The sequence below is a fragment of the Naegleria gruberi genome, assembly GCF_000004985.1.
Source record: "Naegleria gruberi genomic scaffold NAEGRscaffold_31, whole genome shotgun sequence".
Taxonomy (NCBI): domain Eukaryota; phylum Heterolobosea; class Eutetramitea; order Acrasida; family Naegleriidae; genus Naegleria; species Naegleria gruberi.
The window spans coordinates 126,606-149,330 of record NW_003163296.1 but is presented as its reverse complement, the minus strand read 5'-3'; the positions used below and the strand labels follow the sequence as shown (position 1 = coordinate 149,330).

The 22,725-nt window shown below is 33.7% G+C and overlaps 7 protein-coding genes across 7 annotated transcripts; 3 read left to right on the top strand and 4 right to left on the bottom strand.

The window, feature by feature from the left end:
* Positions 1 to 297: 297 nt before the first annotated feature.
* Positions 298 to 2,382, top strand: NAEGRDRAFT_58354 (uncharacterized protein; the record flags this gene model as incomplete). The annotated part of the gene is made up of 2 exons (XM_002675892.1): positions 298 to 1,651; positions 1,689 to 2,382. 2 exons carry the CDS (start codon positions 298 to 300, stop codon positions 2,312 to 2,314), a joined length of 1,980 nt encoding a protein of 659 aa, XP_002675938.1. The 3' UTR covers positions 2,315 to 2,382.
* Positions 2,373 to 3,296, bottom strand: NAEGRDRAFT_34478 (uncharacterized protein; the record flags this gene model as incomplete). The annotated part of the gene is made up of 2 exons (XM_002675817.1): positions 2,373 to 2,485; positions 2,561 to 3,296. The coding sequence occupies 2 exons, from the start codon at positions 3,294 to 3,296 to the stop codon at positions 2,373 to 2,375; spliced, it is 849 nt and encodes a 282-aa protein (XP_002675863.1).
* A 788-nt stretch (positions 3,297 to 4,084) lies between these two features.
* NAEGRDRAFT_68865 (uncharacterized protein) lies at positions 4,085 to 4,390 on the top strand (the record flags this gene model as incomplete). The annotated part of the gene is made up of 1 exon (XM_002675891.1): positions 4,085 to 4,390. The coding sequence occupies one exon, from the start codon at positions 4,085 to 4,087 to the stop codon at positions 4,388 to 4,390; it is 306 nt and encodes a 101-aa protein (XP_002675937.1).
* Positions 4,391 to 4,495: 105 nt separating this feature from the next.
* NAEGRDRAFT_56201 (deoxyhypusine synthase) lies at positions 4,496 to 5,690 on the bottom strand. The gene has a single exon (XM_002675816.1). It carries the CDS (start codon positions 5,661 to 5,663, stop codon positions 4,515 to 4,517), a length of 1,149 nt encoding a protein of 382 aa, XP_002675862.1. The 5' UTR covers positions 5,664 to 5,690; the 3' UTR covers positions 4,496 to 4,514.
* A 293-nt stretch (positions 5,691 to 5,983) lies between these two features.
* Positions 5,984 to 6,843, top strand: NAEGRDRAFT_37062 (uncharacterized protein; the record flags this gene model as incomplete). The annotated part of the gene is made up of 2 exons (XM_002675890.1): positions 5,984 to 6,042; positions 6,182 to 6,843. 2 exons carry the CDS (start codon positions 5,984 to 5,986, stop codon positions 6,792 to 6,794), a joined length of 672 nt encoding a protein of 223 aa, XP_002675936.1. The 3' UTR covers positions 6,795 to 6,843.
* Positions 6,844 to 7,041: 198 nt separating this feature from the next.
* Positions 7,042 to 9,065, bottom strand: NAEGRDRAFT_68862 (uncharacterized protein; the record flags this gene model as incomplete). The annotated part of the gene is made up of 4 exons (XM_002675815.1): positions 7,042 to 7,101; positions 7,191 to 7,237; positions 7,285 to 7,447; positions 7,542 to 9,065. The coding sequence occupies 4 exons, from the start codon at positions 9,063 to 9,065 to the stop codon at positions 7,042 to 7,044; spliced, it is 1,794 nt and encodes a 597-aa protein (XP_002675861.1).
* Positions 9,066 to 9,387: 322 nt separating this feature from the next.
* Positions 9,388 to 22,427, bottom strand: NAEGRDRAFT_37059 (dynein-1-alpha heavy chain, flagellar inner arm I1 complex). Its single transcript, XM_002675814.1, has 3 exons — positions 21,921 to 22,427; positions 21,704 to 21,878; positions 9,388 to 21,654 (listed from the first exon to the last, which is right to left on the bottom strand). The coding sequence occupies exons 1-3, from the start codon at positions 22,248 to 22,250 to the stop codon at positions 9,410 to 9,412; spliced, it is 12,750 nt and encodes a 4,249-aa protein (XP_002675860.1). The 5' UTR covers positions 22,251 to 22,427; the 3' UTR covers positions 9,388 to 9,409.
* Positions 22,428 to 22,725: the final 298 nt, after the last annotated feature.

Genomic DNA, 22,725 nt, shown 5'->3' with positions numbered 1-22,725 from the left:
AACTTGGGAACCTGTGGTGCTGTAGTCTTTTACTCTTATACAGGCAAGAAAGCCAATTATTCAGTCTTTTTTTCCCCACGTTTTTATTAAGCAACACAAACCAATTACTACTGTAAATCAAAAATCCTCCGATAACAAAAAAACAACACACCAACAAAATATCTTTCGTAGCACGTTGCCGCAACCTCTTCACCATTTATTGTAATTACCATTTATTATTCTTTATAATCTTCAACGAATATTTGAAACAAACAGCATATTTCAATCCTTCTAGAAAACTAGGCGCACTGAAAAAAAATGAGTCATCACCCACAACAAGACTCACCACCAGAAATGGATGATGACAATACTCACTCGTTATCTTCTTCGGTGAATATCATCCGATTGGCAGATGATGATGATAATGAAGGAATTATTGATGATAACAATCAACAAGTAGAAGAGCAACAGGAACAAAATTTGGAAAGTAATCAAGAGGAAGTGAAACCAGAAGTGACACCATTGCCTAAAATGGCCATGATAATGATATCGATAATTATCATTGCTGAGGCTGTTGGTTATTCAATTCTCTATCCTGTTGTGCCATTTATGGTGAGAGATTTTCTGTTGTTTGAACAACAAGAAGCACGTCTAAATAATGGAACACTGAGTTATAATACTACTACAACAAGTTACAACTTGGGATTTAATAGTTTTGCAATTTTGCCAAAAAGTTATTTATATTCGAAACAATTTGATTCGAAATTATTTAGTGTAAATAGTTCATTGATTGGAAATGGTACAATTATCAATCATGATGAATTGGAAATACCAGAGGAAAGAGTTGGATTACTGGTTGGTATTTTGGCATCTGCCTATTCAGTTGCTCAATTAATTTCCAATTGGTTCATTTCAAGATCGAGTGATCATTTAGGAAGAAAACCCTTATTGTTATCGGGCTTAGTTGTGAATGTAATCTTTTTGTCATTATTTGCATTTTCAAAGAATTTTTGGTTTGCCCTAGTTGTTAGAACAATTCACGGAGCTTTGAATGCTAACGTTCCAATTTACAAGTCATTCACTATTGATATTACCAATTCGAGCAATCAGGAAAAAGCCTTTGTGCTTATTAGTTGTATTTGGGCTGTGAGTAACATCGTTTCTCCTGGAATGGGAGGTTGGTTGTCTAAACCTGCCGAAAAATGGCCTTTCCTTTTTGGAGGTAAAGAAACATGGCTCTATAATTTCTTTAACACTAATCCGTACGTGCTACCGCTCTCCATTCCAGTCATTATGAATATTATTTCAATTATTTGCACAATATTTTTCATGAAAGAATCTTTAAAGAATAGATTTGATATTGTAAATTGGTTTCTTGTAAAGGTTGGAATAAGAAAAAAGAAAATTGTGGAAGAGGAAAAAGAAGCATCTATTGAAATGATAAGTGCTTCCACGACAAACTTAGACGCCTACAGTACTAAGGATAATTTATTGGAAGAGGACTCAAATTCTGTCGAGGAAACATCTTCAATTGAGACAAAGGTAGCTGCTAATAAGGAAAAACCAAACTTGAGTCTTTTTTATCTGTTGAAAGATTCTATAGTTGTTAAGGTTGCTTTGTTGTATCTCTTCCTTGGTCTTGCTACTAATATTATGGACGAAATGGTTCCAAGTAAGTTTTTTGTTATAATGATATTAATATTTGTTAGTTTTTGCCAGTAATTCAATTCAAAAGAGAGGTCTAGCTTTGGATTCGTCACAAATTGGATTAATGCTTTCTATTGGTGGCGTTACTTCACTAATAATGTTAATTATTTATCCAAAATTATCTGATAAGCTTGGATTCTTATGGCTCTTCAGAATTGGCTTGATAGTTTACATCATTGACGTAATAGTTTTTCCATTCAGTACTGAACTAGTCCAATATGAGTGGAATCCTTGGGTTGTTTTTATTTTTGCCACTTTTTGTATCTTTATCAAATCATGCGCACAAGAAATGGCCTATACCTCTCAATTCTTACTTGTCAACAATTCAGCCCCATCTTCGGAACACATTGGAAGCACAACTGGATTAGCACATATTACTGCTTCAATAGGTTGGGCTTCAGGTCCATTCATTGGAGGAGTATTGCTTAGTGTTGGATTGAATTGGGCTGAAAGTATCACTGAATCAAATCCAAACTCTTGGATTGGAAAAGTTCCACTCGTCGACAAGATTAGTTTTTGGGTGTGTGCTGGAGTGTGTATATTCACCTTTATTCTTTCCCTAACTGTACCTAAATCAATTTTGAAGAGAAGATATGAAACAGAAGAGGAAGAAACTAAAAGTGTTTAACCAGTTTTCACCAACAATTTTGATTTAAACAATTTACTAGGAATAAATTTATTAACACTTATTTTGCTGTCTCTGCATTGTCAGCACTAATGACTGTACCAGAAACGTAACTAGCTCTATCACTGGACAAGAACATGATAACATTAGCCATTTCCTCTGGTTTACCAAGTACTCCACCAACCAAGGAGTTTTCTGCCTCTGGTTTCATCTTTAACCAAAGTGGATCAGTTTCAGTAATGAGAGGACCTTGCCATGTTGGAATTCCTTCAAAAATAGATTTAGCTTGGTTTCTTGTAAGAGGTGTATCTATTAAACCTGGTGCTACAGCGTTTACTCTAACTCTTGGCATCTTTGGAGTTGCCTTTGCATGCTCAATAGCAACAGATTGAGTTAATCCAATAATTGCATGCTTTGAAGCTGAATAAAGAGAACAACCTGGGCAAGCTCTCAATCCATTATAGCTTGACAAGTTCACAATTGACTTTACAGTTGAGTTATCTTTCTTAGAGGCCCAATATTGAAGTTGAACATGCATTTGATAAACAACACCATAAGCATTATTATGCATAGGATTATGCTTAGTTCCCAAAAAGTATTCAGGATCAAGATCAACCAAATTACCTCCAGGTCCTCCTATTCCAGCATTATTCACAGCAATATCCAATTTACCAAATAAACGATCAATCTTGTTAAAGAACAAATCTCTCACTTGAGTATAATTTGAAATATCACACTTGATAAAAGTTGCCTTTCCACCACTCGCAACAACTCTATCATCTCTATTAATCTTAATCTCAGCCTCCTCTCCTGTATACCAATCTGGATGAGCATTTCTAGCAGTGAAAACAACACGAGCTCCCTCTCTAGCAAATTGAAGAGAAGTTTGATAGCCGATACCAGCAGAACCTCCAGAAACATAGACAACTTTACCAGCAAATTCTCCCAATGATGGAAAGCTGCTGTCCTTGTTTTTGAATGCCATAACACCATTCATCATGATGGAACAGATCATCAATTATGACCAAAGCAATAACATCTCTTCGGAAAGATAATACAATTAATTTCATTTTCTCTTCTTCGTCTTGTATGCAGGCTTCAAATCCAAAACGAAACTGTTGTTATTTTGATTTTTTTCAGTTAGATCTATCTATTAATTCAGCGTTCATTATTTTAATATCAGGAGTTGCTAGTTTGCTAATCACCACTGTAATAACCATTTCAATTTACAGTGAGGTAGTTGTTTACTTTCAAGCTCCTCATCTCCTAATAGTATTCTTTCATTCAACAAGGTTGAATCTCTCAACAGAGGCAAAGAGAGAGCTGAATTCCAAATGTCATCAACAAGATAAAATGTATGGCTTCTTAATTGTGAGGAGTGATGAATAAATTTACATGTTTTGTTCATAATACAACGTGATGCCACATGCCATCATCATCATAGACACTAATTTTAATGTATTATTGAGTTGTGGGCTCCAACATGATTACATCATCAAAAGAATAGGAAATTTAATTTTAAAAAAAAATGATTTTCATCTTGTGGTTGTTAGTGTGGTTGTTCAGTATTGTCCACCCATTCTTGAATGGCATCTATGTAAGTATAGAGGAGAAGAGAATAAGATTGATACAAATTGGCTTGTTTGAAAACTTTCTAAACATTGATTTTTTTGTTGTATGGAACGGAATGTTGTTGAATTTAAAATTTGAACAAAATTTGGATTAATACAGTTAATTACCTTCTTGGAATATGAACAAAACCAAATTAGTAGTATGTCACTTTGTAAGAATGTCAATATTATGGTGAAGATTGAGTACATTACTCATGTTGTTTTGTGCTTTGTTTTGGCCATCTTCTACAACAACACCTATGTGGCCCTTCTTCTTAATGCTCCAGTTATTATTTATCACTTGAAGTGTTATTTCGATCGTAGTTTTGAATTAGATCCAACTGATTTGTACCGTGAAATCGGAAAGAGAAAGAAGGAAGCAATTGCTCACATTGTTTACTATGTTGTTCTCTTTGGATTCTATTTGTATAGCTTTATTAGAGCTGTCATTGATTTTGAAAGCCATTAATTTATATAATTTTGGCATGAGATTCAGCTTAATTTCATTCTAGATTTAATTTATAGCTTTTAATGGAAATAATAGCTAATTACCCAATCCAACCTCATTCCTTTTAAAATATAAAAATTTAATTTTATTGCTGTTGTTCTTTCAATTTCTTTTCTTCTTGTTCACGTTGATATTTGACGAATGTTTGAGCAACAAGAAGTGGGAAAATAAGAGAAGCTTCAGCATAAATCTTGGTATGTCTTGATCCAAGACGAATCTTACCCCAACTGACAGCTTCATCACATCTAGCACCAGCATCAGAACCATCGAATTCTTGACCAGTATTAATATAAACAGTGAAATCAGCACCATTTCTCATTAAATTGGCATTACAAATGTGATGCTTAATAACACCACCTCCTAAAATAACCATACCAGTCTTCTTGGCACGAACAGCTTGACCGTTCAATCTTCTAATATCACTAACAATGTCACAAACAAGACCGTCACCCTTCTTATCAGAATAAGAGTGGAAATAGAGCATATCACCAATTGAACCATCAGTAAGGGATGGGCAATAAATTGGAATTTCATTCTTGTGAGCCCAATATAAAATAGAATCTTCGTTATTCAATTCCTTTCCGAATCTATCAATCATAAGTGAAGGAGACCACAATTTACCCTTATATTGTTCTTCTAACATGGCATCCAAAACTGGGGTAATCCAATCTTCAAATTTACAATAGTTTTGATTAGCAATCAACAAATTACCAATTCTATTGATACCATTAAGTCTCAACATTTTACCATCCAAATCAAAAGCACCCAAATAAGTTGGTTGCATTGTCTTCATAATATCTTCTTCAATAGCACCACAAGTTGTAACAATGGCATCAACTAATTTATGTTGAACCAAGAATCTAATCACTTCTCTAACACCACATGAAACCATATTTGAAGTATATCCGAGAAAAACTTTACATTTGGTATTCTTTCTAACTTCAGGATCATCATATGGTTCTTGTTCATTTTCCATCATTGGTTCATCACTCAATCTCCAACGTAACATGGCATTCAAAATATTAACAGCTTCACCAAAATTGTGGGCTTGGAATCCGGTAGTATAATATGATTCAAGAAGAGCATTATAGTCAATTGGTTTGTTCAAATCCTTCAAATCATTGTTAAAATCATAACCACGAACTTCCTTTTGTAATAAACCGCATTCATATGGATCAGTCTTGATAAAGACAGCTTGTTGACCAATATCACCAGTTGTTGTGTTTTGAGACATTTTTTAATTTACAAGTGCAAACAGTTTTTGAATTAGTTTTTTTTAAATTATCTCATGAAAATCAGGAAAATCTAATTTATATTATCGGAAAGGTGTGCAATTAGGAAATGGCATTGTGTTCAACATTGGGTTTTGTAAACTTTTTGATGACGAAGCAATCTAGTTCAATTCGGATTGTAAAAGCTAACTTGAAATTCGTTGAAGGGAAGGAGAAAATTAAAAATAAAAAATAAATATTCTGTGATGGTGTGATGAAAAATTTTCTTGCTTCGCAAAAGTAATCTATTAATAGAGAGAATGTAAATAAAACTTATAAAAAAATGTTCCACGCCAATACATTTGAAAGACCTAAATTCTCTCCATACGAAGACAACGGAGGGTAAGTACGATTATTTGATTCAATGATCTATTGAGAATATTTAAATTGATGTAATCTTGAATAATATGTACAAATTAATAATGCTCCTGATGATGATTATACAACAATAATATTTTTTTGATAATACAATTGATCTTAGTACTACACTTGCTATTCCTGGTCCAGACTATGTAATCGTAGCTGCTGACACAAGAATGAGTTTAGGATATTCAATTCAAACCCGTAAATCAACTAAATTATGTAAATTGACTGATAAGTGTGTTATTGCTTCCGCTGGTATGCAATCTGATGCTGCCACATTACACAAAGTGTTAAAGATGAGACTTGTAGAATATGAACATCAACATGGAAAACCAATGAGTGTTGTTGCTGTTGGACAAATGCTTTCTAACATGTTGTACAATCGTAGATTTTTCCCATACTATACATTTAATCTTGTTGCTGGTTTGGATACTGATGGAAAAGGAATTGTTTTCAGTTATGATGCTATCGGATCCTATCAATCTGTAGAAGTAGGAAGTCAAGGTTCTGGTCAAACTCTTATTCAACCTCTCCTTGATAACCAAGTTGCTTTCAAGAATCACCTTTTGGTTCCAAATACTGACCTTACTCTTGAACAAAGTTTAAGTATTGTTAAGGATGCCTTTACGAGCGCAGGTGAAAGAGATATCTACACTGGTGACTCTGTTGAAATCTTAATTATTACAAAGGAAGGTATCAAAACTGAAATTTTGGAATTAAAGAAGGATTAATTCCTCTTTCGATTGTATTTAAATTTCTAAATAAATATTGATGTACAGTAATACGAATGGAAACTCATTTTGTAAAATTAAGTAATTTTTTTTGATTGATTAAGTGTTGGAGGATACAGTTCTTGAACCCTTTTCATTATTCCAACAACATACATTTAGTAATGAGCTGAATAGATGAGTGATGAGTGGATCCAACATGTTTATTCTAATAATTTTAGGTACTTTATAAGAACAAGGTTTGAGTTTATTAAATGGATTCATCTTTTGGAATTTCACTATCTTTACTAGAAATCTTTTGTTTCTTATTCTTGATAAACAAAATCCATGTTTAGATTTCCAGTTTGAATCAAGAGATGACTTTCTAGGTTGATTTTTAGAGGAATTACATCTTCTTACATGATACTCAAATGCAGATTTTTCAATCTTCTTTTCACATTTTGGACCTTTCAATAAAGTTCACAACAAATTCGATATATGTTGTAAAACTTACAATGATCTTCAATCTCAATCTTTTTCAAGGTATGTGAAGATGGATGTTTTGTTGTTCTTTCCTTATTACTGTAATGAATTGGTACTTTAGATCTTCTAATTGGAGGTCTTGCAGAAATTTCATCAACTTGTGAGCTAGATTTCTTATTGGAATTAGAATCTCTCTTTAGGGTTGGTGATTAAAAATATTTGGAAATAGAATGCTCATAACGAATTTACTGCCGAACCAATTATCCCACGAAAGCTCCAATTAAAAACAACACCCCCCATCTTTTTAGGATCCTTGATGCTTGAAGAAATTTCACAAATAATGCCTCTAAAAAAAGCAGATATTTGTTTAGCATCATCTCTTTTGGTACTTGCTGTCATTCCACTTCTCAAAAGCATATATAGTGAGTATGGGTAAATTTCATCTGGTCTTCCATTATTGATCTCACAAACAGTAATATAATCTCTGTCAAACAAATGGAAAATCCAATGGTCTAAATTGGTTACAGAACCCATCTTTTCTTTGAGTTCAGTATAACTTAAAGGCTTGAACAGGTATTCCCAATTTACACTCTTTACTTTTTCCATATCAGTAAGCCCATCCTTATCTACTAATTGTTCAAGTAATTCTTTGTTTTTTTCGAATAGCAAAGCTAAAATGTTGTTCCAAATTTCTCCTGCAGGTGAGGATAATGTAGCCAAAGCTTTAGGATTAGATTCTACATGGAGAGAGGTGAAGAATGTCTCATCTCTTCTTTCAAACTGTAATCTCTGAATTTCTCTTGTAACACCTCCAGTAATAAAGGTAACAGCTTTACACATAGCCTTGTTTTTTGTATTGACCAGTCCAGATTCTAAGATATGAGCAGCAACTGTAATGTCAGTTGGGGGATTCGTAAGGATTCGTCTTATTCTAAACTTGTTTCCATTCAAATTTGGTGAGCTGGCAACAAGAGGAAACTCTTTCACTGTAACTTCATCCTTCTTACCATTGGCATTGACAAGTAAAGAAATTCTTGAAGAGGAGCCACAAAGAATTGCTGAAAACCTTCCACTATCATTATCACCAATAGATGCAAGTTCTCCCAAAGATTTAATCAAAGTGTCACTCCAGCCATTTGGGCAAACTTGATACAATTGATCAATTTCATCCACAATAAGTAAAACGTGCTTATCTACTTCAAAAAGTGCTTCCATAATGTTCACAAATCTTCCTCCAAGTGTGTCTACTGGAATACCCTGCTCATTTAGAACCATTTCCACAACTTCCATGACTGTGTGTTGTTGAAGGAACGGATCATTCTGAATACCCAAATACGAAATGTAAATAGGAATAATTTTTGGAAACAATAATTGACCGGCTAAAGATATATTGGTGAGAGTTGCTGTTTTTCCAATTCCTCTTCGTCCAATGAGTGTGTGGGAATTTAGACCTCTACAATCTTTGTACTCATTGTGTTGGAGTTGATTCATAACAGAGGCTAGAAATCTGTATATTTGTACGTGGCTCTCTGTGCGATAGGTATTCAACACTTGTTTACATTTAGGCTTTTCAGTAACATCCTTCATCTTCCTTGCAACCTGATCCATCATATTCATCAAATCCTCGCCTTCAAAATATTGTTTGTTGGGAAATGTCATATTGTTCGTAAAGCTTAGAGGTTGGGGATAGTTAACGTTATTTGTTTGTTTAACAACCCTAAGATTAACTTGGTTAAATCTGACTTTTGTTGGCAAAAAGAAAAGGCCGTAAGAGTTTGATTTAACAAACGTTTGCGTCGGGGCCTTCCACATTTTTTTTTCAAATTTTACGTTGTCAATGCCTTAATTCTTTAAAAATAACTTTACAAGTTCCCAATTTCTATTTGAAGCAAAACTATTAAAAAAATTTTTAACAATAAAAAAAACGAATGTCAGAAGAAACAGTAGAATTGATCAAGAAGAGGAAAGAGGAATTGGTCGAAATTTGCAAAAGTTTGAGAATCAAGTCTAAAGGAAAGAAATCAGCACTTGCCGAAAAGATTGTTGCCCACAGGATATATCTACACTATTCGAAACAATTTTGTGAAAACTATTGGTATAGAGTGTAATAATATGATTTTTAATAGGAGTATGAATTAATGAAATTATTTGTTTATTTAAGTCATTGTTACTGCAACACCTTGTAAGGTCCAAATACTTTCGTGTTCATCAGTTTGGAGATTAGCTTCAAATACCAATCCCTTATTACCACCATCATTTCTATCTGGAGTATAATAAACAGGTGCATTGAAAGTATTTTGTAATTTGACTTTGGAGTTTTCTGTTGGAATAATTTCAAGAATAGGAAGTTCTTCTCTCAATTGTTTTGGATTTTGTGTTTTAAGACATCTATTCTTCAAGTCCCAAGCAGCTCCTTCCAAGAATAAACCTCGCACATAACAACCATCTTGAGGCTTTTCTTTGACTTGATGTGAGGCTCTGTACTCTGTAACTCTAGTTGTAATAGTTGTACGATCGAGAGGCCATTTGTATTTCTTACATGTCATTTGAATAAGAGCAGTGATGTAGGAAACTGGTTCATGCAAACCACTCAACCAAATAACAACAGGATCTTCACCATACTTAATCCAATCAACATATTGACTATATCTTTCCTTGAAATGTTCTAACCATGAAGATAAATTCAATCTTGTTGGTGGTGCCATTTGCTTCCAGAGTTGAGGAACTATACCAATATTAATGGAATTACTCAAATTTTCAAGTTCTTCACTCATACCAATTTCACCAGCCAAAGCCTTTTGCAAATCAATTAATGATCTCTTCATAACTGCTACTAGAGCATTCCATCTATCAATTTCTTGAAGTAAGACTACATTAATTGGAGTGAGCTTGCTTGACTTTTGAAGAATCTTTGATTGAATTTCTTCCTTATCAAATGGTTCTGGGATAATGCTGAGGGCTGATTTGATATATTCATCACCAGTTCCTTTACCACCATGAGAAGATACACCAATTTGTAAAGATATGAGATCACTCCACAAATTAGATGTAGAATTGGTCAAGTAACCAATTTCTGCATTAGGATGCAAACCAAAAACGCTTGGAGAGTTTGTAAGCTTAACGTTCCTCTCAATAAATTCAGAGAAATCTTCTACAGCAAGTGGAACAATCATATTTTGTTTTCCGATAAGCTTTTCTCTTTCCATTGGTGGTAACTCATAACAAACACTTTCATCTTCGTAGAAACGGAAAGGTTGGAAGGTATCAAACAAGAAGTCACCCATAAATTCATTGAGATATGTAGTAAGAACTCTTCTGTCAAACTTGTCTGTAACTCTACCACCATACATAGCTTCACCAACAAGGTACTTGAGACTGTCCCATGGAATTGGATCATTATACATTGATGCCTTATTCAAATATGTTCTAATAAGACTGAAGCTGACATCAAAATCAGACTTGTTGAAATCATATGGAATATTCCAACCAATTTTACCATACTTTCTTCTTTCTTGGATAACAGCATGGAAATAAGACAGAACATAAACTAATGGTCTGAAAGATTTGTGGTGACATTCATCTAACTCTGGATCAGAAATATTAGAAAATGTTGATTTCATGTTAAGTTGCAAAGAGTTTGGAGGCTCTGTGACAACCTTAAGAGAACGTTGAAGAATACCAATAGGGAATTTTGGAGTAACTTCAGTTGTTAACCAGAGTCTAAATTCATCATGAACCTTATCCTTTTCAAGTTTTTCTAAAATGTGTTCAACATTCTTCATCCAATCAACCAACAAATGACAATTTTGAAGAAGAACCCACATGCCTTTAGAAATACCTTTTTCAAGCAAAGCAAGGGCTTTTTCACCTTGACCTTCACCAAGAGAAATATACTTGACTCTCTTATCAAGTTCATTTGAAAGTTTGATAATGTCATTTGCTGGGTCATAACCAGGACTGATCATGCAAACAATTGGTGAAAGCTTGGAACTTTGACTAAAGATATTTTCAAAAGTGAGAACAGGTGGTTTGACAAAATATTCATTCTTCATCTCATCTGCAATAAACTTGGTTGCAGAAACTACAATTCTGTCAGGTCTCAAACAACGAAGAATACACATTTGTTGGAATGGAGTAACAACACTTTGATATTTTTCGTTTGGAAGAGGTAAAGCTTCTGGCTCAGCATGGTCATACCATTCTTTCCATAAAGAATTATTGGTAACGTCTTCAGATAATCCCTTTAAGTTTTCGCAAATCTTTGAAAGGGCTAACAAATCTTTCCAACTGCTTTCAGATAACCATTCACATGGATTTGGAGTTTCAAGACCAATTGTTAGATCACCCTTGAGGAAGAAATCAAGTTCAGCTTGATTAAGTCTAGTTTCACTATCCATAATCTTGAGAACAATTTGGAGAGAGAATGAAAGTTTGTGCACACCAAACAAACCAGCACATGTATAACTATATGCTGACTTGGTCAAGTAGTCAACAATATTATCCAATCTACCTTCTAACATTCTTGAAGGTTGACTTCTTGACAATGAAGTTTCAAAGACGTCTTGTGAGAATGAAGATAATGAATATTCATACATAGAGTTAATATTTGATAAACTGGACATGACAAAGTAGAGAATAGTACCTCTCTTTGCAGCAGGTCTATAGCCTTGTCTAGCCTTAAAGTTTTCTTTCTCGTTTTGCTTTGTCTGAATGATCTTTGTGTTGATTTCACGTACTTTGTTTCTAGTTTCTTCTAAAGTATGAATCAATTCAACATTATCAATAAGGGAACCACCTCCTGTAGAGTTCAATTCCTTCAAAATTTTTGCTTCCAATTGTTGAAGTAAAGTCTTGCTTTCAGACATTGTTTGAACCAATTCTCTTCTTGCTTCTTCAAGTTCTGGTCTTTCATGATTGACTACAATATTCAATAATTGTTCTTCTAAACCTTCTTCAGTAACACTGTAGTTGATAATAATTGTCTTACTGGCAATTTCAGGAGTGTAATGAGGATTGGAAATTCTGGTACACATGTAGAGTTTGAATTTCGGATCAACATCAATTTCATCACCACCCATTCTAACAATTCTCTTCTTTCCCTTAATTTCCATATCCAAAACAGGATCTATCATTGGATCAATAACTTCATCAACATTTTCAAAAAGTACAGTTTCTCCATATTTCATAGCATTTTCAATCTTTCTCATAAAGTCAGAATCACTAAAAGAGCAAACTCTAATGTTCTTTTCCTTGTTCTTGATCCATTTAACAGCTTGAAGTTGAGGGTCAATACAAAGAGGGAATCTTGAAGCGTGGGTTGTGAGAACACCATTTTGAGTAGAAATCTTATCAGAAGGTAATCCTTCATATGCCCATTGACTCTTTTGAACATCGTCAGTAAGAATATCTTCAATATCGAATGGGAATGTAAGTGGAATTTCTGTTTCCTTCATTTCATTGATCCATTCTTGAATCATTTCCTTTCTAAAGTCAACAGTGAAGGCACCAGTGTAACTCAAAAATGCTGAACAAATTAAACAATCACCAATTAATCTATTCTTCTTTTCTGCAAGTTCTTGAATTTGTTGAGCCCATCTTTCTCTTTCCGAGCCTAAACCTTCAATAAGTTTGTTGGCAGCTGTAAGTTTAGCTTCCATACTTAATTTCTTTTCAATCAAACTCTTTTCTTCTTCTTGACCTCTTTGATATTTTACCTTGTATTCAGCAATATCCTCTTTTAACTTAATGAGCTTTGATTTGATGGTTGCTAATTGTTCTGTGAATGAGGCAAGCTTTCTTTCGGCTTCTTCCTTCTTCTTTCTGATTGGTTTGACGACCCTCATAGCATTAAAGTATTCTCTCATTGAGTTAACCCACTTAATAATTTCAGCCAATGTACTTGAAACTTTAGCAATTTCTTCAGGTTTCATGGCATCACCGTTCTTTCTGTAAATAGTTTCAATTTTGTTAATCTTATTAGATGTAAGTCTTGACTTTTCATAGGTAACCAATCTGTTAAAGAAGGCTTCAGTCATGATAGACTTAACATTAGACCAAGTAATTTGTGATGGAGAATCATCTTCTAAGAGGATATAAATACAAGCACCAACATCTTGAATGACTTGGGAAGGACTGGCAAATGACTTCATTTCTGTAATAGCATTTCTGTCAAGTTTCTTCAAAGATTCTTCTGCAGCTCTAACAGCGGGTTCAGCTACAGCTAACTTCTCTTCTTCTTCAATCTTTTGCTTTTGAATGTTTTCAAGTTCCTTCTTAATTTCTTCTTCTCTTTCTTGTTGGAGTTTACTTTGTTCTGAGGCTTCTGTAAGTCTTTCACTAATAACTTGAAGAAGCTGTTGGTTTTCAACAGACTTTGTTTGGAGAATTTCAGAGGCTTCAGATAATTCCTTCTTTCTTTCTTCAACTTCATCTTTACCTTCTCTTAGTTTCTTCAAACCACCATCAAGTCTCTTGATCATTTCATCAATCTTACTTCTATTTTCATTGAGTAATCTCTTGTAAGTATTGATGTAATCAAGATAATTCTTTGGTGTAACATAGTTATAACGTCTGTATTCGAGAGCAAATCTATTACTATATTTCTCAACACTTTGATGTACGAAAATCATATGAGTATTGATAGATTGCAACAATTCTTGCGGAACTGAATCATCTGACAAGAATTGGTTAGCAACTTCTTTGAGAGCTTGGGAAGGCCAAGAAGTGAACCAGTCAATAGTAGTACTACTAACTAAACTTGGGAAGTTTCTGCATCTAACTCTGAGGGTACTACCTGTAGGTGTCATTGAAAGGACAATGTGTAAATTATTTCTACATTTGTTAATAAAGAAGTTCCACATATTTTCCTTATTTGGAACAATGTTAGTCGTCTTAATTTCCTTAGATACTGCGTTGTAGAGTTCATCCTTTTCATTATCTTCGAATAATGCAGGAACAACACCTGATGAAAGCATATTATTGATGAATTCCAAAAATCCTTCTTCTACAACATGGGCATCAGTAAACAAGAACAATACTTTCTTATCTTCTACACCAAGTTTTCTGTACAAATTCTTCAAATCTTCACGGAATTGATTTTCATTATAACCTCTTGAGAGTTTGATTTCGTATAACTCATATCCAGCAACAAAAGATGCTAGTCTAGTTAAACTTTGTTTACCAGAACCACCAACACCAATAAGGAGAGCATTACCTCTATCCATTCTAACAATTCTCAAAAGTCTAGTTAAATGCTCCAATGCATCTTCGAACATTACAAGATCTAATTTCTTAATACCTGGTCTTTCATTGTAAATATTGATGGCATCTTCAATAACAGGCTTAACTCTATCATAATCCGTTAAATCTTCGTATAATCTTGGATTATTTGGATCTTGGAAGTCAAGGAAATCGCCATAAACAATTGGATTTCTGAGAACATATTCTGAGTGACTATGGAAAACAGTCTTGATTTCATCTTCAATAGCATTGATGGTGAGAGTTTTATCTGCTACTGAGATAAGTCTATCATGGAAAACTCTCAAAAGTTCATTTCTCCACAATCTAATAAACTTTGCAGCCTCGTTTTGCTTATCAATAGTAGATAAACATAAACCTTCATAAATTCTGCTCAAATCTCTCAAGTTGAAGAGGTAGTGGAATTTGGAAGGAGTTGGAGGAAGTGAATTTACAAGATACTTGTACAATCTAATAGTTGACTTGGTTATCTTTGAACTAACATCTTGAATTTCTTGAGAGAAGTTTGTAAGATGATGACTTAAAATGGAACTATAAATATGGTCAATAGAATCATCAGATGGGAAAGAAATATTAAGCACATTGAATTTAGAAACAATTCTTGGATCCATAGCATTACTGCCAAATGTTGGTTGCATGGCAGCAACGTATTGCATATCAAGTAATCTCATAAAGGCCAGATTGGTAGTTTTACGTTCATAGAAACCTTGCTTTTCTAACATCAATTTCAATAAAGCAATAGGTTGTTGGGTACCATATTTGTCAAAGTTTGGCATGTTCATATCATCAATAAAGACTATCATCTTCTTTTGTTGTAAAGGTCCGTAGTTATCACCAACTCTCTTTTCAATATTGTCTTCGATGGTTCTTTGCAAATCCAAACTAGATGTTCTACTAGAAAAGTTAATAGATAAATTAGTCATTTTCTCATTCTTGTCTGTCAAGTCTTTAACAAAGTTCTTGATCATGACTGACTTGGCAGTACCTGAAGAGCCTACAAAGAGTACTGGCTTACCAAGTGATACAAATGAACTCAATAAATGAGTATATCTAACTGTATCAACAGTTGGAACAATAATACTAGAGAATCTTCCATTAGCTGGAGGAGTGTAAAGTGGGACAGCAACCTTCCAAGGTTTCCATTGGTGATTATTAATATCAAAGAAATATTCATAAAGTGTCAATCTTGAAGGACAACAACCAACACCAACAAAATGGTCAGTCAAGCTTTCACCATTATCTACAGATTTCCACTTTGTGAGTTTCTTAATAAAGTCATCAAAACGTTTTCTATCGTTATCCACAACAACAGCGCCAACAGACCAAATAAGAGAGAAAACAAAGAGGCACTCTAATTCTCTTTCATCTTCAGTATTTTGTTCTGGATCAGCAAATATTACGTCAAGCATATTACAATGTTGTGATACCAAACTGACAGAATTCATAACAACGTTCAATTTGAGTCTCTCAACAAATGAACCATCAAGATCAATACCTTTCAATACATAGTCAACACAAGACTTTTCATATTTTTCGAATAAACGTTGCATTACTTCAACTTTCTCTGGGTGATCCTTCTTGAGCTTGTGATTTAACCAAGTCCAAATAAATGGTTCAAAACCAAGATTCTTAGGATCTACATAGACCATACCACATCTACTGACAGTGGCAGGAGAAGCTTGTTTCAAGTTACCAACTTCAAACATTAATGAACAGAGAGGGTTGAGAAGAGTAATTCTTTCACCATTTGGTAAAGTCAAAATCTTGTTATCATCCATGACAGAGTTCATATTTTCTATCCATTCAGCATCTACATCACCATCAAAAACAAGATATCTTCTTTCATTACCCTTTTCACAAGGTTGGTTAAGTTCCTTAAAGTAGTATGAAAGTAAACCATAAGTCCAATCTCTGGTATCCTTATTAAGCACGCCATGCAATTCTGCCAAACCTTGAGCTTTTGGATTCATTACCAATTGTTTAACGTTAAAGTTGAAAGCCTTCTTCAATGCTGAGCATAGAGCATTGAAAACAACTGTTTTTCCTCCTTGAGTTTCACCAACAATCATGACAGAGTGACGAGTTTCAAGGGTTTCATAAACTTGAATAACCTTATCGACTTGACTACCATCTTCAAGTAACTTCATTTCTTTTTCTTGTAATGATTCTTCTACAGCCTTGTAAAGTTTTGGATAAGTGAGTCTTTCATATGAAATATTTACGAAAAGATCATTCAATAAATCGTGGAAGAGTGGCGTATCTTCATAAACAAACTTTGGAGCATTCATGTCATGCAAAGCTCTCATTAAAAGTTCATCCTCTCTCTTTTCTGGATTTTCTCTCTTTAATCTACCGGCAAAAACTAAGACTGATTTGAGTGGTCTGAGACCCCAATCGTAGTGGTGTTGTTTTGAAAGTTGTCCAGAGGCTAAGTGATAAAGTTTTGTCATCTTTCTAGCCAAAACTCTGGCAGAGTTGAAACCTTCAGAGAACAACATGATTTCACAAATAATTTCCAAATCAGGCACTACCATGACACATGGTCTGAACAATGCTTTGAGATTGTCAGGTAATTCTACTCTTCCAGCATAACCTGGATTCATAGTAATAAAGATACCAAGCTTTCTATCGAGTTTGATATCTTCTTCTTCAAATCTAAATTCATCCTTTGCTGCCTTAAGAGCGCTTTGAATTTCTCTGATTTGAGTAGAAACGACAGAAAGGACAGGTAATTCAATTCTGTTGAACTCATCAAAACATCCCCAAGCACCAGTTTGACACAAACCTGAAAAATTCATATACATAGCCTTGTAGTCAAGACCTTCACCACAGTTAAAAACAATACAAATAAGAGCCAAACTCTTGGCCAAATCTTTAACACTTTCTGTTTTACCTGTACCTGCAGGACCAGATGGAGAACCACCCAAATTAAATGTAAGAGCTTGAGTTAAAGTCATGAAACATCTATCAGTCAATGGAGTAATAACAAGTCTACCATTAAGACCCATATATTCATAACCATAGTCAAATTCACCAGTACATTGTCTAATTTTAACATCGTTAGCAGATTTGTCCCAATAGAATCTCAATTGACTTTCCCAATCGAATTCTCTTTCGTCCAAAATACTGTCTCTTACCAATCTGTCTACAATATCTCTGGCATGAACATCGATAATAATCATGGTGGTAATCTTTTTTCTAACTTGAGAATTAAGAGGTGTTCTAACTTCATCAACCAAAGCGTTCAATCTTTGAGTGAGTAAAACAGCCAAATTTTTAACAGCCATCTTTTCACCATTTTTAACTCTTCTAAAGGAATCCTCAACTTCCCAAGTCCACCAAATTTGAGAGCCACACAAAGTGACCATTCCTAGATTCTCTTTGATCCAATCAATTCTAGGAACAGATGGATAAGCGTAGACGGATTTTTTCATAATAATTTTGAGTGTCTTTCTCATTTCACTTTGAACAGCAGTTAACCATTTTTCAATAAATCCTTCAGCTCTTACAGGTTTATCGAATGTGTATTCTTCTCCTTCTTTGGAAACCATACCTAAAACTAAATTAGTGTTTGGTTTGATAATAAGACTACCACAGTTTTCAAATAAGTTACCAATACTCTTTTGGATAGTATTCAAATCAGAAGAACCAAGAATACTTAGCAACTCATTGTCTGAAATGAAGAAGAATCTTGGGAAGGCGTTTCTCTTTGATTGCAAATAATTGTTTAAACCCTTTTGGCATTCGTTGAGTCTTATTTGTAGACTAGACATGAGGGAAAGTTTGTCACCTCCTTGGCAACAATTCTCCAACACATTTCTATTCTTGGCTGTTTCAGCCATAGTTTTAGCCCAATCAGTATCGATCTTCTTAAAGGCTTTTGCTTGTTCTGGTAATTGATCCTTAATATCTTCTGAACCAATAAAAATGATTTCAAGGTACATCCAGGTTCTTTGAACATCTACCCAAAGAGTAGTAACTTCATCAATCTTAGAAAGATATCCTTCCCATTTGCTAAGTTCAGCAGCAAAAGGTACAGAATGTTGAGTACCAGAAATGGCAGCCAAGTTGGCAGTATCTTCTTCCAATTGTTCTTTTACACTATCAATACCGGTCAAAACAAAACCTCTATCTTCACCATCTCTAATGTGCTTCTTGAGATCGAATTTTCTATTTCTCCAAACCTCAGCAACCTTCTTAATTGTATTTTCAACATCAAGTTCCTTATTGGCAGATTCTGTGATTTCATTAATACTATTTTCGTGTTCATACAAGTTCATATCAATCAAATTTTTCAATGTGAATGTTGATGGATTGATATCAAAGTTTTTACCTGTAGCTTTCATCAATTGCTCCCAATGTCTCTCTCTCAATGCTTCACTCTTAAGACATGAAAGTAATTCAATGGTCTTTTGGAAATGTTTAACCTTACTCTTAAATGTCTTGTGAGCAGGTAATTCTTGAAGCTCTTGAGGGAATTCCTTCTTACTAATCAACATTTGGGAGAATCGTGAGGTTTCTTTGGTCATTTCTTCAATAGGAGCTTCAACCCAAAGAGTTCTAGACCATTTGGTAAGCTTCTTTTGCCAATCTCCAAATATTTCGAAAATCTTACCAAACTTGGCCATCTTCTTTTCGAGTTGCACAAAATCTGGATAAGGAGTAATTGGTAGGTCGAATAATTTTTCTGATTGAACAAGGTAATCTCTGGTCTTTTTCTTTTCTTCCATAGCACCTTTAAGTGACTCCATTTGTTCGAGACCTTCTTCCAATTGTACTGATGGATTACCTGGACCTTTATCAAATTCGTCCTTCAATTTAGTAACTTCAATTTGGAATTGAGAAACTCTCTTTTGTGTCTCAGAAGTGAATCTTTCTTTTTGTGGAATCAATTCAATTTCCATTTCCTTTGAGGCTACCATTAAATTTTCCCATTTTGATCTCAGTCCATTAACAAGTTCCATTTCTTCAGTTGGAATTTTAACACCATAAGAAATCATAGTATGGTAAACATCCTCAACTTCTCTATATTCTCGTTCTATATCAGCAGAGCTAGATCTACCTTCATCAATTACTGAAAGTACCTTTCTCAAATCATCAAGTTCCTTGATTTCAATTGTTAACCCCTCCTTGAAGCTATCAATTTTAGCATTTAATTCCTTGGCTTTAGGTTCAATATTGCTATTTAATAATTTGGACATTGCTTCAATCCATTTTCTCAATTCATCTGTGAAGGATTTTATAAATGATGTTGAATCTATTCTAATAAATTCTAAATCCTTGATTGGTTTTGTATGAGAATTAATATCTTCTAACAATCTATGATAGTCTTCCAATTTTCTGTAATAGGCATCCCATGAAGGGTCTTTACTACCAAACTTTTCCATAGCCATTTCTTTTGGTGTCTTCCAATACTCTTGGTATTTGGTGTAGGTATTTACAAATCTTTGTACATTAGTTAAAGTTTTCTGGATACCATTATTTAAAAGTAAAACTTTCTTGGTAATTAAAGGAATTTGAAGAATTTCATTGAAGAAAGAGAAGTGATTAGCAATAATCGAAGGAATATCAATTTGGTCATCCCTCTCTGTTTTGACTTCAATGTTTGTAATTTCATGGCAGGTACCACTGTACCATCTCACGAAATGTTTAGTAGCATTGATAGGGCTATTAACAATCTTATCCAACATATCTGAAATATCATCCAAATCTGGTGATGTTGCAATAGCTTTGTGATACAATGAAACGTTAACTTTGAGAAGAGGATTCTTCTTAATTGGGATATTCTTCTTCTTTTTACTCAAGTACAGGAAATCCATCAATTCATCAATACTTGAGGATACATTCTTTACAAGAGCTTTAAAAATTCTCTTTTCCCAATAGGCATAATAGCCCTGTAAAAGCTTTTCTCTTCCTGTTGCTGATTTACTTTCACTCTCTATAACATTACTATTGATGAGGTCTCCTTCCATCTTCAATAAAGTTTGACCAATAGTTTTGTATTTCTTGGCAAGACTGACACTTTTTTGTTGAACATTTCTTTCGATAGTTTCAACCAATTCTGGTAAAGTGATCATTTCTCCATTCAAGTCCAGTTTTGTAGCAAAAGGACTCTTGAGTTGTTGGATTAAGGATCGGATTACAGATGCGTTTCTTTGCATTTTCTGCACAATTGATTGAAAATCTGAGATTTCCGTGTTACATCTTTTGATAAACTCATCAATACCTAATGAGTTCCAATTCAGAACAGAAAATCCAGGTTCTAATATTTTCTTCAATCTATTAATCAAAGGAGCAAGAACCTTTTCTTCAGCCTTATCTAATGAATCCTTTGATTGAGTGAAATTTTCTATCATTCCTCTGAGATTTTCAATGTACTTGTGGTACTTTTCTTCTTGCAAAGTTACATTCAAAGCAATTTCTGGGACTTTTTTACCTAGTTTATCAAGATATCTGGTTTCTTGAATTAATAATAAAAGTTTAGCATGGAAGTTCACAACAATCTTATTACCATCTTTCATTAAAATATTGCCTTTCAAGTATTTAATAGTATCTTCCGTCACTGTTGATTTCCATTCCTTAAATTTAGTTTCTTCAAATTCTAGAATTTCTTTAGCTACTGTAAAACTCTTATTTTGAATCTTCTTTCCTTCATCTGTATCCAACATATCTGGAGCCTCCTTGAACAAAATCATTGGTTTTCTAATTCTTTCAAAGAGTGAATGAGACCAATAAATAGCTCCAGATACTGGTGGCATATTCTTTGTTCTTGGTGGATTAGATTTTTCATTGTTGAAAATTTGATAAATATTATCAACTTCTTCTCCATATCTTTCAAGAATATCTATCGACTTGAGCATCATCTTTTGATTTATAGAGTCTTTGTCTTGGCTGTGAATCTTTCTAACATCTTGTAAAAGCCTAAAGGCACCCTCTGCTGATCTCAATTTCTTGAAACTCTTATCAATAAATGAGTTGGTTTGTATTTTAATTTCCTCTGAATTTTCTTTAAATTGTTTAAATATTTCAATCCACTTCATTTGTGCATTTCTATTAAAAATTAAATTAGCATTTTGTTGGAATGGTGTAACAAGATCTTTCAATCTATCCAAAATTTCATCAATACCACTTTCACCAGTAATATCTAATGGATTAAAATAAAATTTAAAAAAATGATAGAATTAAAAACATACTTCTCAATTCTGGACCTAAAAATGATTTATATCTTCCAATAAAAATTGCTAATTCTTTCAACTCGTAACATCTTTCTGACATGTAATCAGATTGTTCAAAAAGTGAGTCCTTTTCAAAATGCCAACGTTCATCCTTACTTGTATTTTCTATTTTTTCTCTTACATGGAAGTAGGTCTAGAGCAATATTAATAAATAAATTTAAATTTTTAAACATACAGTTTTCCATTTTTGTAAAACTTCAGCTCCCTCTTGAAGTCTTTCTGCTAACTTGTACGGATTATTAAAAATATTATTTACATCTAAACTAGTCTCTAGGTTAATATATTGTGATACTTTCAAGCAAATTTCTTGAGCAATTAATTCCATAAGAGGTATCATTCTCTTGTCTGTATTATAATATCTACTAATTACCCAAACCATTCTGATGGCATTCATCATAGAAGGAAGTGTATCGGAAATTGGTGTTAATGAACCTCTTGCTTGTGAAATGTTTTTAAAGTGACGTTCAAGAGTTTGTAAAAACTTTACATTTTCCTTTGCTTCCATGTATAATTTAGTTAATTCTTGAAATTGGTCATCAAAACCAGGTAATAATTGTGCATCATAAATTCGGAGCACTTCTATAGCATTCTTTACAGTTTTACTATTTAGTGATTCCCAAATTGTTCCTAGTGAAGCGTGTCTTGTTCTCCAATAATCAATTTCGGAGAGAGGTCCCTTTTTAAATCATTTTTTTAGAATTTTAATTTCAAATAATGCTTACCTCTCCTTCTCTTTCTTGATTCACAACCTTTTCTAAAAGGGAGTTAATAGATTGAGTCCAACTACTAAGGCATGCTTCCAATTTTTGAACAATCTAATTGTATTAATAATTAGCTCATCAAGTATCAAATAAAAAACTTACATGTTCATCCTCTGCTGCTGTCTTGGGATCATCCAAATGCACTTCCGGTAAATCAATCAATACTTCTCCAGAGAGTTGTTTAACTGTATATCCAACTTGTCCACTAAACTTTTTCAA